The 16347-nt window shown below is 37.5% G+C and overlaps 1 protein-coding gene across 1 annotated transcript in view; it reads left to right on the plus strand.

Moving 5' to 3' along the window:
- Positions 1 to 16347, plus strand: part of LOC114159928 (cytoplasmic phosphatidylinositol transfer protein 1-like) — a 53664-nt gene that overhangs the window by 28315 nt on the left and 9002 nt on the right. The window contains exons 2-4 of the mRNA XM_028042201.1: positions 9754 to 9902; positions 14933 to 15021; positions 16214 to 16221. Coding sequence (XP_027898002.1) covers positions 9754 to 9902; positions 14933 to 15021; positions 16214 to 16221 — 246 coding nt within the window. The remainder of the gene's footprint in view (positions 1 to 9753; positions 9903 to 14932; positions 15022 to 16213; positions 16222 to 16347) is intronic.

Below are 16347 nucleotides of genomic sequence, written 5' to 3' on the forward strand. Positions count from 1 at the left end.
GCTTGGTGATGGCAGCATCATGCTGAGGGTATATCTCACTACCTCCAGAACTTGTTCATTGCAAGGTATACTGAATATAAAAGAATTGCCTCAACAATACGCGTCCTTACTTTGAAAGAACAGTCCGATGACATAGTTCAGATCCTAACTGGACAACGAACCAAAACAGACATTAAACTAGTTTTGCAATTGACAGATGGTATTAGGTTTCAATCTGCAAACATTTAAAAACTGACTCACAAGTACTCCTAACTACATTGCTTGTCATTTTCCCTAAGTATAGTTGTTTTTATGCTCTTCTTGTTTAAGCGCTAAAAAATGTTACTTGGAAAGACAGAATAAAAAGAAAGCAGGGTTTGCCAGAAATGTGAGAATTTTATCACAATCAGTAACATTCTAGACAGAACAACTGCATGCAAATATTTTACAGACCATTGTTTCTTTCAAAAGAGCTTTCTATCCAGCAAAGATAAAAGTACCTACTGTTTTCCCATTGAGCCAAACACGTGATTTTGTAAAGGATCGGCAATTTTGGTTGAGAGGTTAAGCTAAGTAACGCTGATATCCATCAGCACCTCCTCAATTCATTCCTCTGTTCAAACAACATAAAAACAAACAGACAGATGTAACGATAGTGTGACAGGCAGTTTAAAAAAACAAAAACATATTTTTGTTTAGCTCAGACTGAGGGTGTAGAGAAGTGCGCTTTGCTCTGTTTATGTATAAAATATGAGATGATGCAAATTGAACTCCAAAATACTCCAGACTGAAACAGCGTTGGGGTGAACAGGTTATGTAACAGAGTGGGAGGTTTGAGAAGCAGCTGAATGTACGTGGCAAAAATATCACCTGATTCCCACCCAAAACAATGATTTAATATATATTTGAGACAGAACTGTATTTAATTTATTAGTACATTGTTTTAATGTATTTGGCTTAATATTTGATGGAGTTTGAAATGAGAAGTAAATCATTTTTCTTCATCTTTTTTGAAATGCTGCCGTTGGGTATCAAATGTTGTTGCAGTCATTGTGTAAAATGTTGCAGGCATATCAGGATTCTTACTGTACAACACTGTGGTCAGATACAACCCTGTATGCAGCTGAATAACTAAAATGACACTGCTGCTGAACATTATGGTCTAGAAATATGATTTTTTTGTTTGTGTGCGCTAACCTTTCCAGAAAAGAAAAAAAAAACACTATTTATTTTAGCTTTGCTTAGCACTGTTCATTCATTCAGGTTTATGTTTACACATTTTCCTCTTGACAAGAAGAGAAAAATGTTCCTCTTGTTAAGAATGTCTTAACCCTAAGGCTTATAGGATTTTGATTGTGGTTCCCCTCCTGCATAGCTAAGCTCAACTTGGCTTTGGTACATTCTCCCATACCAGGCGTATTCTTTGTCTTCTCAAAAAAGGAAGTTATTTGCAAATTCACCAATCTTCTTGTGCTGTCATGTCTGTTGGTGCCCCCTGAAAAGACAGTGAGCACAAACATGCAATCAATGTACAAGCTTTGTAAAATTCATTCTTGTGGTTTTGCACAAAAATAGACCAGAATTATTGGTTGTGGGCATGTTTTCCAGCCGCTGCGAGTGAGTGAAAACAGTGTAACAACATGCTGAGATTTTCTCTCTCTCCATCACGGTAGTGTTATGCAACGCTGCTTTTGATAATCAGTTTGTCTTGTTCCTGGAAGACGAATGTGAAGAGATATCATTATGAGAAAAGTCAAGTAAGGGGAAATACTGTACATCTTATTTACTTTCAAATAACAGCTTTACCTTCACCCCAATAGTGCTTGATGACTATACTTTAAGAGAACTTTCACAGAATCAAAATAATCTGATTATACAACAGTATCAGTCAGGAGAAGAATACAAAAAATGTGCAGAAATATAGCTGCCATGGCATAAAGACATTCATCAATAATGCAAAAACTCAGTAAGCTAATAATAATAATGTTTGAATACATTTTTGTGCTGATTATATGGTCCTCTGTGCTAAGTTTTAACATTCAGAGTGTGCAGCACTATCATCTATATTATAATTCTTTAAAATATTTGCTTAATCTGATATGAGATCAACACAGATGGTTGTAAATTGAAAAATTGAAGAGGGAAAGACTCTCGAAGTGAATGTCATTGGAGAAAAAGATGAAGGAGACACTGATATGAATCTAGGAGAAAATAAATGAGAAGAGAAGCATTAGTAAAGGGCAGCTGTCTTCAATCAACTCCTGTTATGTAATGTCCCAACAGTCTGCCAGTTTCCTGAATATCTTCCTTTGAAAAACACTTTCCTCATTTTCGTACTCCCTTTAACTAAAACCAAATCTCTCCCGTCTATGTCTCCCCTTGATTTTCTTATCTCCTTTTTACGTATGCATAAACACAGCACTCCCTTTGGCCCCTCAGCGTGCCGTCAGGCAGGAAATATAGATGATGCACCCAGAAGTGATGGATGTGTAGTGAGTGATCATAGCTTTATATAAGCTCTAATTCGGTGACCCCAGATGCTGCATAGATCCAGAATTGGAGGACTGGGGAATAAAATATGAGTAGAGTGGAAGGCATGACTGGAGGAGGCTTTCTCACACCTGCAGCACTAGATACACCACAGCAGGATGTTGGAAAAAGGTCGTCTATTCTGCTTTTGTTTTCATTTCTGAAAGTTGATCATTTATAATTCCAATGATGTTCTACCCTGTTAGGTTAATACCAAATAAAATACAGAAAAAAAATAATCTTTTTGTAGCAGCAACATTTTAATAGTAAAAGAGTGTAGAGCACACATGACTCAGTCTTGAAATGTAAATAAAGCATTCATGTCCAGTGCTTTGCACTACTCAGACTGATGTTTTTTCACATTTTGTCACATTGTAGCCTCAACACATGTCATTTGGATGTGGTGTGAGATTCTAGCCCAAAATAGAGCACAACATTTAAGTTGGAGGAAAATTACACAAGTATCTTCTTTACAAAATAGTTCAAGCTCAATTAGATTGGATGAAGAGTTACTGGGAAATTAAATGTTCTCGTCTTGGCACAGGTTCATGTCTGTACTTTAACAACATCTCTGAATGCTTGGATCAAAACCATTTCATTGCAGCTTTTCATGCATTTTTAGAAACTTTGTCTTGTTGAAAGGGGAACCTCTGCCTCAATCCAAATCCCTAACAGGTAGTACTCAGTTACTGCCCTATACATTTAGCTTAGCTATGTCTCCATCACTGACTCACAGTCGTCTCCTTTCAGAAGCAAAGCATTTTCCACTGGATGATGCTTGCTTCTTACTTTGTGTTGGTCAATAAAATAAAATACGTTTGCAGGGGTATGAAGAAACATGCAGCCAGCATAAACCTCCAACTCACATAAACCTAAATAGTTTTCTTAAAACAATGTTAACAAGTGTTCTTGAGTGACGCTGCGAACATTGCAAGTCAGCCGGTCGACCTGTATCGCACATAATCCATTTGTGTTAAGCTACTGCACCATATTGCTGCCTTGGACCAGCTGTCATCCTCTGCATCCTGTCACGATCCCTTGGTCACCTTCTACAGCGAGTGAATTTATCAAAGCTTCACAGGGAATTAACGCTCACCTTGACTTTATGCTGGTTCAGCAAGCATGGAGTAAAATACAGTCTGTGTGGGGCGTTTTCCCTCAACAGCATTCCCACGTTTCTGCTGATCCAGCAAAGAGTAAAATGTGTGTGTACTCTTGCACTTTATTCGTTGTGGGGGGAAAACCCAATACTAGAGGTTCAAGGGATTAGACGCTGCAAAGTGAGGGAGCCTTACCTGAGTTTAGGAGTTAATTAAATGTTTCTGAATGTGTAGGTTCCTGTCACTCATTGAAAAGAAATTCCTAAAGTGTGACCGGCTGGTGCTTATACTTCCTAGTGATTTATTTTTATTTTTTTCCATGTTGACTTTCTGTTTAACTCGAGTTTATTGTAGGATAATAGCTGAGTCTGTGCACACTCTTTGTATGACAGATGCTTGAGAAGTACCAGCATCTGCCAGAGAGCTAAATCTGTCTTAATGAGCTCTGCAGGCTTCCCATCACACATTATATCTCTGGTGTCCGGTTTTAAATTGAGGTGAATCTTGAGGTCAGGATGTATTCCATTCTGAATCAATTAAAACATGAATACTATTTTAAAACTATATGAACTTCTCTGCTTTGCTGTTGGCCCCAAGGTTTATCTAAAGCAATATAAATTCCTTTTGTTCGATTTTCTTTTTCAAAATATATCTGTTATAGAATTTCATAGAAATTCTATAACTGCACCACTTAAGATAATTTCTTGGAGTACGTTTGTTACTTTCATTCAGATTTATTTTTTTAAAAACTTAATGTTTTTGTCTCCAGCTGAAACAGCTTTTTTGAATGAGTAATTTCTGGATTTGGAAGGATTGTTGCCCACTTAGACATTTGTTATGATGTCAAACCATAATAATAACCTTAACATCTCAAAATCTCAAATAATACCTCGTCTAAAACCTATATCCCAGATGAGTTTAGAAGGAGGCATCATGGATGCAGAGCAGGAGCAAATAGGGGAGGGAGGAGAAGGAAGTTTAGGTCAAAGTTCAAAGCAAGATCTTCAGCAAACAATTTGGATGAACTTTAATCATTAACAAATTAAGAACTGGCTGTAAGGTCATGTCAACGACATTTTTCTGCTGACTTTTCTGACTATGCAACATAAAGAAGTGTGATCTCTACGGCCCTGATTATACTGTTGGTACTACGGGGACCAATAATTGTGTCACCTGGGATTGTGTTGAAAATAATTTCCCAACATATTACATTAATTTCTTTAGCAGTGCCGTGTTACTGTATTAAAATGTTTTGGGTTTTTTTAATTTTTATCAGTGGTGCCAATACAATACTCCTCAAAAAATGCTAATTTATTTTCGTGAGTCCTGTAAGTTGCCTATGATATGTTTAATTCCCTCTGTAGATTTTACTCTTTGGCGAATGTAAGATGAATTGTAATGAAGTTCAATGGCTATATAAACGTATCTCAACATGAGCACGCTCATTTATCCACACAATGCTGAGCTCTCAGGACTGTAATTATTCTGTCCATGCATGAATTTTAATTACATCTTATCACTGGGCCCACTATTGTCTCGCGTTCATTGCTGTAAGTGTGTGTGCTCCTTAGGATTCTGGTTATCTTCTCACAGTAACAAATCTCTTGGCTGAAGCACATTTACCAGTTTCCCACCACCAGCTGCTGTGTTAGAAAAGGAGACAGAAAGGCAGAGAGACACGCAGAGTTTGGGTTTTTACATGATCTGTTTGATATTTTTCTCTGAAACATGCACTTGGTGTCGCATCATAAAAAACACATTCACCAACTTGCAAGAATTTTATTTTAGAAGCAAGATTCCTGAATGTAATCTGGTGTCTTTTTGCTTTGCTTTGCTTCCAGAGATGCCTGATTCCCGTTTGTTGAATGCTTTACTTAATATCGCTACGTCTTTTTCCGTAGCTTTCCTTTGAAATTAACTTTACTTGAACTCATGTTCTTTCAATGTGGTGTGAAAAATAAAAAGATTCGTTATACAAAATCAAACAGGTTAAAATATCAGCATGTTTGTCTTTCAGTTAGAAGACACAAGGCAACATGGAAACGAAGGACAAAAGTCAATCATGATTTTGACTGCATTTGATTTCTCCTTTTGGTTTCATTCATTTACATGGTCCTTCAGTTGATGTACTTTCACTAGTAAGGTCTGTGAGAATTGGCACAATTCCCTACCACAGTTTTAATGAATTCATGCTGTGAAGGAAAGAGAGTGACTGAATTGCTGTAACAGACCAAACATGGTGAGCTCAGAGCACAAATTGAACATGAATGAGAGAAGAAAAAGAGAAAAAGAAATGTAAAAAAAAAAAAAACAGGCAGACAGATTTAGTGACATGTGGGATTGTAGAAGATCTATTACACCTGAACATAGAACAAAAATATGTTTTCATCTCGTCAGCCCTTGATCCTACCCAACAACTCTGTTGTCTGACAGAGAGAAAGAGAAATAATAACCGATTATTCATGGTCTTGAGTCTTGAGTCAAGGCCGCTTCTCCTATTTTGTCATTTGATGGAGATTTCCAAAGACAACAATGAAAAGTGTTTCTCATTCATCAGCTGCAGCTTTTAGGTAAACAACAGACAGAGCCAAAGTACAATGGCAGGTAGGGAGACTGGCACAATAGCTGGCCTGTTTATACAAAATGTCCAAAAACCTGAATTAATGAAGGGCGACAGAAAGAGGATGGTGCTTCATGTTAATTCTCTCCAGTTTGCCATCAGATTGATCAGGGCACTGCTTAGTGGTCCTCCTGAGTGGCCACTTTGCCTCAGTGATTTCCATCCAGTGTGGAGATTCATGTGCACTCTCTATGCAAGCTGATGTCACTTAAGAAGTGTATCTCCCATTTTTTTCACTTGTCTGTTCCTCGCTATCATAGTGGATTAAAGAGTGCGGACAAAAGAATGCACTGGCCTTGCTGTAGTTTGCTTTGAATCCACAGATTTGCTTGTACTTGCGAAGCTCAGATTTAAAGAGGAAATCTTCTTGCTGTGAAGCATCTAAATGATGTTTTTGCACATAGTGGCAGATTTTATAATGTGCTCAACACCCTTCGAGTAGTTTGATCATAAGGTTGGTCATCTGGCCTCAAACAGGGATACCTGTACTGTGTCATAAAGCAGCAGGGGATATGTCCTGCATGCTTGAGACTGATGTTTTTGTTACCCTCCTGACCCAAAACTTATCAGGATCAGAGCTGTCCTCTTTAACATCAATCAGACGCAAAAGGCAAATGGCAAGACCGTATGTGCTGAGCTCCACAAAATCTTTGATGCATAACAATCGCTTGACTCAGTCTTGATAAAATAATGTTTCTTTTTTTCATGCCTTTGGTATTTAATCTATTCAGTGGTGGTTTCTGATATGGGCTATATGGGCACTTGCCCAGGATGGCACTAAAAAAGAACTAGAAGACAAAATGTGTCTTCTTTGTCAGCTGTGCCCTGAACAAGTTTGCTTGTTCAGGGCACTTGTATACATGTGTAGTGTACATGTGTAGTGAAAAAAAGTTTCCCTTGTGTAACATATATGGATATTAAAATGACTAATTATGAGTGCGTTAATAAAGAGATCAGATCTCAAAATTCATGGTTTGGCAGCTGGAGGGAGCGGTCATTTGTAAAAACTCACAAACAACCAAGTAGTGCAAAATTAGTGAAGTGTATTAAATAATATTTACAACAATGTATACAGACAGGTACTTCAAAAAGCCCATGAAATCCCCCCCAAAATTTTTTCCTTTATCCAAGGTAACATTTAACAGCTCAGCTCCTTGATGGAGGTGAGAGGGATGATGGAAAAGTATCAATATATAATTCAGTCCAGTCCAGAGTGAGAATGAAAGTGTGGTTGTGGGCTTGAATACCTCCTACCAGACTGGAAGGAGTTGAAGGGATGTGACGTTTCTCTTGTTTCAATGTATGGTTAGCTCGCCAGTCTGGTCCACTTGGCAACAAACAGAATCAGAACAGAATCCATGATCTGGAACAGGGAACCTGGCTTGTGTAAAACAGACCTGATAATCAATAACCTTGGGTTTTATCAATATCAAAAATCATTCTATAAATATAGTCTACACATGTAGTTGTCTTTTCTTTTTTTTATCACTATAGTAAATTTATATTATAAAGATAATCAAACTCATGGGAGTACTCCACTATTCATTAACATTACATTTCTTAATATTTCATGCTAGCACACAATTGAAATAGTATTTCACCATTTAAAATACTTTTCAGTTTGAATGCCTCGATAAAATTAGTTTGCACTGACAAACAGAGCCCAAACAATAACATGGAGGCTAGCGCTAGCGTGCTAGCTCCCAAACAAACACTCACTAGTTCCCACTTGTCAAAACGCGTGATCACTGATCAGTAGAAGATTTTGTTCTCACAATCATACATATAAACGTTAAGAGGCGTATCAGTGAGAGACAGAAATATGAGCAATTGATCAAGGCTTAAAAAGGCCTTGAAGCCTACCTGCGGCAACTACGGACAGCGTCGCCCACCTAGCCCGGTGAGCAGCCCGGTCACGTGACACTAAAATCACGCGAGAACTGACACACTGAATGGCGTTTGTTCTTGTTTGGTTTAGTTTTGTGCTTAAAAGAAATTAAGGAAAGGAGGACTTTTTAAAAATAAATCTTTAAATTAATAAAATAAATAAAAGTGAATCTAAGAAAATGAAAAAAAAATACCATGGTTACACTTGCTTGCTGCTAATTACTAGAAGATTCAGCTATACTTGCTTTCTGCTGGAGACCTCATTTTAATTTGTTGAGAGTTAGTAGAAGATGGCTTACCGAGGGCTCCATTCCTGCAAGAAATATTTTAAAAACAATGTTGTCATTTAGGCTGTCATGATGAATTATTAGTAAACAGCGGTAAACCTGTGTATCTCAAGAACCCAGAGCTATGGTAGGTGTTTTTAGGAGCATAGAAATCATAGAAATTAATCCAGTTTTAGTGAGAGTCTTCCTCTTTACTTAGAGTAGTGCTTGGTTTTGTTACGGTGCTTTATGATATTTATTTGGAAGAGAACATATCCCTTCACTATTTTGCTTCACATGTGTATAAAAGATATTTACGTGTTTATATTTGTGGAGTACCATATAAACATTCGTTATTTTTTGGTTAAATAAATTCCTGATTGATCAACCAGTAATGAGTTCCCTCCTCTATTACACCTGACTGGTGACAGTGTTGTGACAGTCATATTTCTGCCAGATTCCAACAGCTGTGCAGTCGGAAACACCACCATCAACATCCCTGCTGGGACTTTTTTTTATCACACCTCATTAATTTCCTCTCATGGTCAACAGACAGAAAAAACTAGCATTGCACAACAAGTTACACTTCAAGCGTGTTGCCCGTTTTAAAGTAGCTCTGCTCTATTCCACTACACTGTCATATTTCTGTGCTGTCCATTCCTGGGACAGAGTCCTTGTCTTTTTTTTCCCACTAGCTTAACACAGCTATGCTTGGTTGGGGCCTACACGGTTGAGTGTGTGTGTCAGCTGAGTCCTACATGACCCCTTAGCATTTCAGCACAGCAACATAAATCACTGGGCTGTATCTGTTTCCTAGGCACGGAAATAGGTCTACAAGCAGTTGGAAATCTCTGTCATGGAGCATCCCTTCTCCACTGTCTGTCGTTCTCCGTATGTATGGAAAATAGTTGCCATGTGACACCCAAGTCCCGCCTGTCAAAGCAGCTCAAAGTGACATTGTGACAGAGCCAAGTGTGTCAGTCAGAGCTGAGTGAAGGATTGTGGGTGTTGACTGATTTATCACGGGGAGGCCGTGGGAGAGGGTCACCGAACCTGTTGCTTCTGTTTTTGTTGTTGTCCTGTTTGATCGGGATTGTTACTATGGTGCAGACAGCCTCAAACAGGACTACCTTTGTTACTTAATCCTGATAATCCTTCTGCTGCAGTAAAGAACACCAGCAGTAAAAATGTTGTTTTCACTTTAATCATTTTTAGTGGCCTGCTTCATTCTCGCTTTATTATCCAGATGCATGGCCTACTTTTGTTCCAATACAAGCACTGGCTGTTCAGATTGACCAACATAAATGTCTAATTATCTTTATTAAATTCAACAATTTAACAGCAAGCTTGTCTGCTCTCTCTTGTCGTTCAGTACCGTATCGGCCAGCTGTACATGATCAGCAAACACAGCCATGAACAGAGTGAACGTGGAGAAGGTGTGGAAGTGGTGCAGAACGAGCCCTACGAGGATCCAGAGCATGGATCAGGCCAGTTTACAGAAAAACGGATCTACCTCAATAAGTGAGTATTATTCCTGTGGTCATGTCAAAATGCAACTATGAAAGACCTAAGACCTTTATGGTTTTTCTTTTTAGTTGTTTTTTTTGTAATAGTGCATTTAGGGATATACTTGTGTTATTGTAAATGGATCGATTATTAACTTTCAGATGCACACACTCTACAAATATTTTAGTTTTTCTTTTTTTCCATTTGGCTTTCCTTTACACTTTCCTCTTCCTTTATTTATGCACACTGGAATCATGTTTGAGTTTGGTGGAATAAATTACTTACAGTAAACTATTTTGTAGAACAAATTACATGCAGGACTTTATATGGCAGCAACAAAAAAAGAGATATTATCCTCAGCAGAAATAAGAAATACCTAACAGCTAGCTGGGGATATATATCTGAGAAATATTTCAATTTACTCTAATAAAATGACATATTCCAATACTAATGCAGAGTTTTGAAGCTGCCAATGATAAATTAAAGAATGTGGGTTTCTATTTCATCATTTCTGTCAAACTCATTTTTGAGAAATCATTCTGTTTAATATGTGATTATCCAATAAACTATGTCAACTGACCTGTTCAACAAATCTGTTCATAAATAAAATTGCAGAGTTTAAATTATTTTATTTTTTATTGATAGAACTAATTTATACAAGCACCAAATAGTATAAATTTGGTGCTACACGTCGGCTTTACATGTTGGACTAAGCATTCTAGTCATGTTTCAGTAATGAACGAAGCGAAAATGTAATCTGATAAAAAATATTCATCATCCTTCTGCATATTTTTCCGCTGAAGTGTTTGACCCTCTGACAGATTGGATAAGCATGAAATTGAGGATCTGATTGTCTCTAACTGAATTGGCTGCTGTGTGTAATTTCATTCTAATTTATGAATTGACTTTGAAAATCAAATTTTATCACTGGCTTCAAAGACGTTTTTATTATTTTTTTTCCTTTCTCTCATAAACAGAGCGAGAAAATATAGGATTTTTTTTTATATAAGAAATATGAACACTTAGACTTTTATCGAGACAACTGATGGGAAGAATCTCGCTGAAAGCAAACTCTCTGATTTCATTTTTCCAAGCTATAAAGTTAAAGATATAGAGGTAAATGGATGAGCTGGGGGAGAACTCAAACAGATAGAAGGGGCTTGGGTTTATCAAAGACGGTTTTCGAATACAATAGGTTCTGTACTTTTCTGAGTTTTAATAAGTCAGGCACTATTTTGTTCAGCTTTTGACCCGTTACATTGTGCAACCTGCCCATTCAGAGAAGGTACTAAATCCCAACACTAAACCTTAAATCTATCAGTCATGGTAATGTAATTTGAAACGACTGATTTCCATCATGAAGTAGCAACTCAGGCCCAGCTGTGCTGCTTTGTTGCGGGGATGATTTAGATGTTGAGCACTGAACCGAGGTAGGACATGGGTGGCACTTTAATCCTGCTGAGGACGTTGACAATCAACATACTGTAAATTGCACAATGAGGTCAAAGTAATTTTAGCCACTGAGTTGTTTCCGCTCTCTCTCAGAGTGCATTTTTAACCGCTAAATGGGCATCGAACGTATTTATAATAAATATTCTGAGGGGCCTGAAGACAAAGCTGTTGCATCGAAGGTATTAAATTGTATTTTTATGCATTTTATTTGTAGTGGATATGGTGATTTTAATAGCATAATCTTTCACATATAGAAAGAAATGTTTTTATACCCTTTACACATTTAGTTAATTTACAACAAGCTTCAAATTATAAACTTGTCATAATTTCAGTGTGATTCCAGCTATCCTGTGAATGTCTCAGAGATTTGTTAGACAACATAACTGAACCTAACCAAACACAACCTCACTAAGACCAAGGAACAAAGCAAATAGGTCATGGAGAAAGAAATGGGGATGTTTAAAGATCAATAAGCTTATTAAACAAAATCCCAACCTATAACCATTTCTTAGATAACTGTTCATCTCCACTAAGGCATGGTTTTGACAGAATCATGCTGAGGGGATTATTTTCTTCAGCTAGAAGCTGTTAAGCTGGTTAGAGGTTGCAAAAGGCTTAAGAATGAGGTGGAGAATTACCTTCCAGCAGGAAAATGACCTGATGCACACATCCAGGTTAGATCAGAGCCTCTTTATTTGTTGGCCAGTCAAATTCCAGACTTAACTAAATGAGAATCAGACGTACTTGAAAATGGTTGTGCTAAATGTTAGGCTCTAATCTGACTGAGATTCAACTATTTTGCAAAGAAAAAAAAAACAAATGTTATATGTAATGAGCACTTTTGCAAGTCACTGTGTACCACAGGAGATGTTTTGTAATTAACAGGACATATTTATTTTTTCCAGATCAATATGTTGTGTTGCTTTAAAACAACACAAGGATTCAAGAACTCTCATTAAATCTACATCAGTACATGTTGTGTTTTATTTTCTCTAAAGAAACTTCAATGTGATTTTGATAGTTTGCTTTGGGGCGTCATAATCATCCCTCATCTTTCAGCCCTCCAGACCTGGATTCCTCTTTACAACCAATATTTTAGTGTATCCGCAGACAGTGATGGTGTTATCTGTAAGTGTCATCTTCACACCAAATTATAGTGTATTTTAGAGCTAAATTGTGCAAGTGGCTCACAGTCTATGGTGACATTTAACTGTAGTTCTAGGCATTTTGTATTCCTCTTTCTAGCTCTACTGGTGCAACAGGAGTTTGAATGATTCATGTTCCCTTCACTCTGTTTGCTTTTGCTTCTTTGCACACTATATATAATTTTTTATTTTATTTTTTTACCCCTCCAGGGGGTCTTTTGTGGGCTCTAGTGTCCCTTATATGACAGTAGGCTGACAGGAAAGGAGGAAAGAGAGGGGGGAAGACATGCAGCAAATATCGTCGAGTCTGGGAGTCGAACCCGCGACAGCCGCGTCGAGGACTCAAGGCCTCCAAACATGGGTCGCGCTAACCACTATGCCACCACGGCACACCAACTATACATAATTTTAATTTCTTTGGGAATTCATAAGAGAGAAAATGTTTTATGACACCAGTGAAAAGGGGGTTTAAAGGTTAATTGTCATTTATTTTTATTGAGTTATAAATAATGAGAAATGACATAACGTAAGGCTTTTGATGGCTTACACTTGCCTTAATGTAAGGAATTTGCTTTTAGCTTTATTTTGGACTTATGGTTTTGCACTTTTGCAAAATTTTGTCCATTTGTTTTAGTGCTGATAAAAAAAAATCCAAGGTGAGGACAGTCTGTTAAACAAACACCTGATTCCAGTCACTCCCAAAGGACACTGGCAGAAAGAGAGGAGCAATGCCACGAGACAGGTGAAGTGGTTATAAATGACAAGTGAGTGCGCCTCAGGGACAAATGAACTGTCATTCACAGTCCTAGAAGAGAAGAAGACTACATGTTGGTGTGAGTATGCAGTAAGTCTGCTTGTCTCTGTGTGGGGGCACAGAGGGAGATGAGGTCAGCGTAAGTGATGGATAATTTGAGCAATCGCCGTCGGACACCAAGAAGGCCTCTCTCCGCCCACAAACCACCTGTTACTGTGTTATAGCTGCAGTCTGTGCATGTGAATGTACGTGTGTGGCACTTGTAAATAAAGCAGTGTGAGGACACGGGACATGTGACCGCCCTGCTATGTTTGTATAGTACACCCTGGCTGTATGACAGAGAAGAGGAGCCGGAGGAGACCACCAGTCTTACGTCCCTGTGGTTTCAATGGTCTCATAAAACCCTGGTTAGCTTAGCACACACGGTTTCTTGTAAAGCCTTTTTTTTCCCTTGAGAGTTCCCAAATTCTGTCACATTTAGAAAACCAAACACTGTAATGTGTTTATTTTGAAATTGTATTATTAGTAGTATTTTGTAACTGCTGGTTATATATTTCACAAATCTGCTCTTATTCACAAGTCCCCATTTAAAGTTTACCACAAGAAGTTTGGGTGTGAATAGGAGAGGCTCTGGTCAAATGAGACCAAACCTTTGGCTACTTTTTGACCTACATGCAAAATGTTGTCTGTAGCAGAACATGTTCATGTTCTAGATAACCTCAAAATCCAAAACTAAAGCCAAAGAATGTTTTATGAGATGTAAAAACTGATGTACACAGATGCTCTCCATCCAGTGTGACTGAGCTCAGCTCATTTTGCAAAGGAGGATAGGCAATATACAGAGAAGCCAAGTGTGTCGTACACTTTTCAGTTTTCTATGTGCAGAAAAGATAACAATGTATTGATTTTCTTGCACTTCACAATTAAGCACTACTTTCGGTTTGTCTAAAATGCAATAAGAAAGTCTGAAAATATTTAAGGGATATGAATACTTTCATAAGAGACTGTTACAGGAAGGTACCAGTGATGTATGTAAGTGCTATAGTAATCAGCTTTAATATTATAACAAGTGAAACCTGGTCTTGTTAATCAAATGGATGCATCCGAAGCTGGATATTGATGTTCAGGACAAATGTAATCTGAGTTTAACTGCTTCTGATCAGACTCGATTATAACTTTCTGCTCTTTTACGTTCCTTCATGTCTTTGTTAAACTGTGATGACTGTTGTAATGCTAAACATATCAAAGTTTTAAATTTCTGTCATTTCCTTTATATTCGTCAACAATTTGTCCTGTTTCCCAAATCTGTGGCCTGTCACTTCTTCCCTTTTTCGTTTATAGAATCCATTTTTGAAGAGAAATGGCTGCTCCTCTGTATTTTTCTTCTTATTAACCCTCCATGCCTCTTTCTATATCTATCTCAGTGCAAGTGCAGTGAAAGTCCCCAGCAAGGTTTGGTGTAATCCCTGTGATCAGCTTTCCCAGGGGCCATCATGCCCTCATTGTATGGTCTCCATTATGGCTCCACGCAGCAGGATGTTTCTTATTGCTAGTTATGGTTGATAGACCAAAAGAAAAGAGTTGAGAAACTTGAAGTGAAGACTAATTTCAATCTGCTACAATTAAGTTGCTTGTCTCACGAATTTATTTTCTCAGCTTGCCAACCTAAACTCTCTTCTTTCTATGTGTTTTAGCAAGCTGCCCAGCTGGGCCAGGGCGGTGGTTCCTAAAATTTTCTATGTCACAGAGAAGGCCTGGAACTACTACCCATACACCATCACAGGTAATCATTTTCCTGAAAATCTCTCCTCTTTCATCTATGGACATTTTTCCAACCCTTATTGTGTCAGAGTTACATAATCAGAAATCACAGTCAGTTTAAAATGACACAGAAACTGTTTGCCATTTAAATACCATTTTTCCAATGCATTAAACATCAGAACCTGAGTTTTGTATGGCTCTTTTCTATATTTTAATATAACATAGACAGTACACATGCATGAAAATTTACATGATGGATCAAATTATAGTCTTTAGCTAATTTGCATTCATTACCTCTTTTCGCTAGTTTAATGTTATTCATGAAAGTTCACATGAAAACATAACAAACATTAAGTAACTCATATGTGCATTTATGATACTACTACTATAAACTGTCCATTATTAAGTACATTGTGCCTGTCAATATTACAAGCACTGGAAGTTAGGAAGTTCAAAACACATTGTCATAATTATGTAACTACTAATTATATGTAAACAACAATGTTTAACAATGTTTTGAAGTTTTTCTTGAATACAGACAAACCTTCAGTCTCTGATGGTGGTCAGTGACAGAATCACCTTTTCTTCTTAATCTAGTACATTGGATTATTCATGGTGGAGTGAGATCATGCAATATTTTAACATCAAGCAGCAAATTTTAACATTTTTATGATGTTTAAATGTAATATTTTGCCTTTGGGCAGCAAACCCTGATAATGATATGGCAGTTCTTGAGACGACAAAGATTTTTTGTGAAGATGTTCAATAGGTTTTTGTACTGTTGAGCCTGATAATGGCATAATCTGCACATTTCTATGTATTTGTGCCGACAAATACATAGAAATTGATGTTTGAAAAGAGTTATATTGGCCCGAGTAATGAACCTTGTTGGACGCCTACTGGAGTTCAGTTTTGATTGGCATTGGCAAGAAGGGGAGAAGCTGAAATTAACTTTTCAGTATAAAATATAATTTCTTGCAGAAACTGTACATGGCAGTTTGTGTTGCACTTACAAAATAAGGTAAACTATGCTAGAAACTATAACAACAGAGGTGTTAGCTACATAAGAGCTCTTCATACCATGCATGCTTTTACTGAGACTAAAATGTTATTTCTTAGGCCTAATGGTACATGCGGTTTCATTTCTTTGTTCCCATCTCTTTCTTTCTTCTCACCTCTTATTCCTATCCATTACACTGATGTCCTCTGGTCAGAGTACACAGTGAGTATTTTCACTTTCTGCACAGTGTACACACACACACATTATGATCCAAGGCACTTTGATCTAACATCTGACATGTAAGTTGAAAGAGAGTGCACCAAAACATGTCCTTTAAAACATGCTATA

The sequence above is a fragment of the Xiphophorus couchianus genome, chromosome 16 (assembly GCF_001444195.1).
Source record: "Xiphophorus couchianus chromosome 16, X_couchianus-1.0, whole genome shotgun sequence".
NCBI classification, from domain to species: domain Eukaryota; kingdom Metazoa; phylum Chordata; class Actinopteri; order Cyprinodontiformes; family Poeciliidae; genus Xiphophorus; species Xiphophorus couchianus.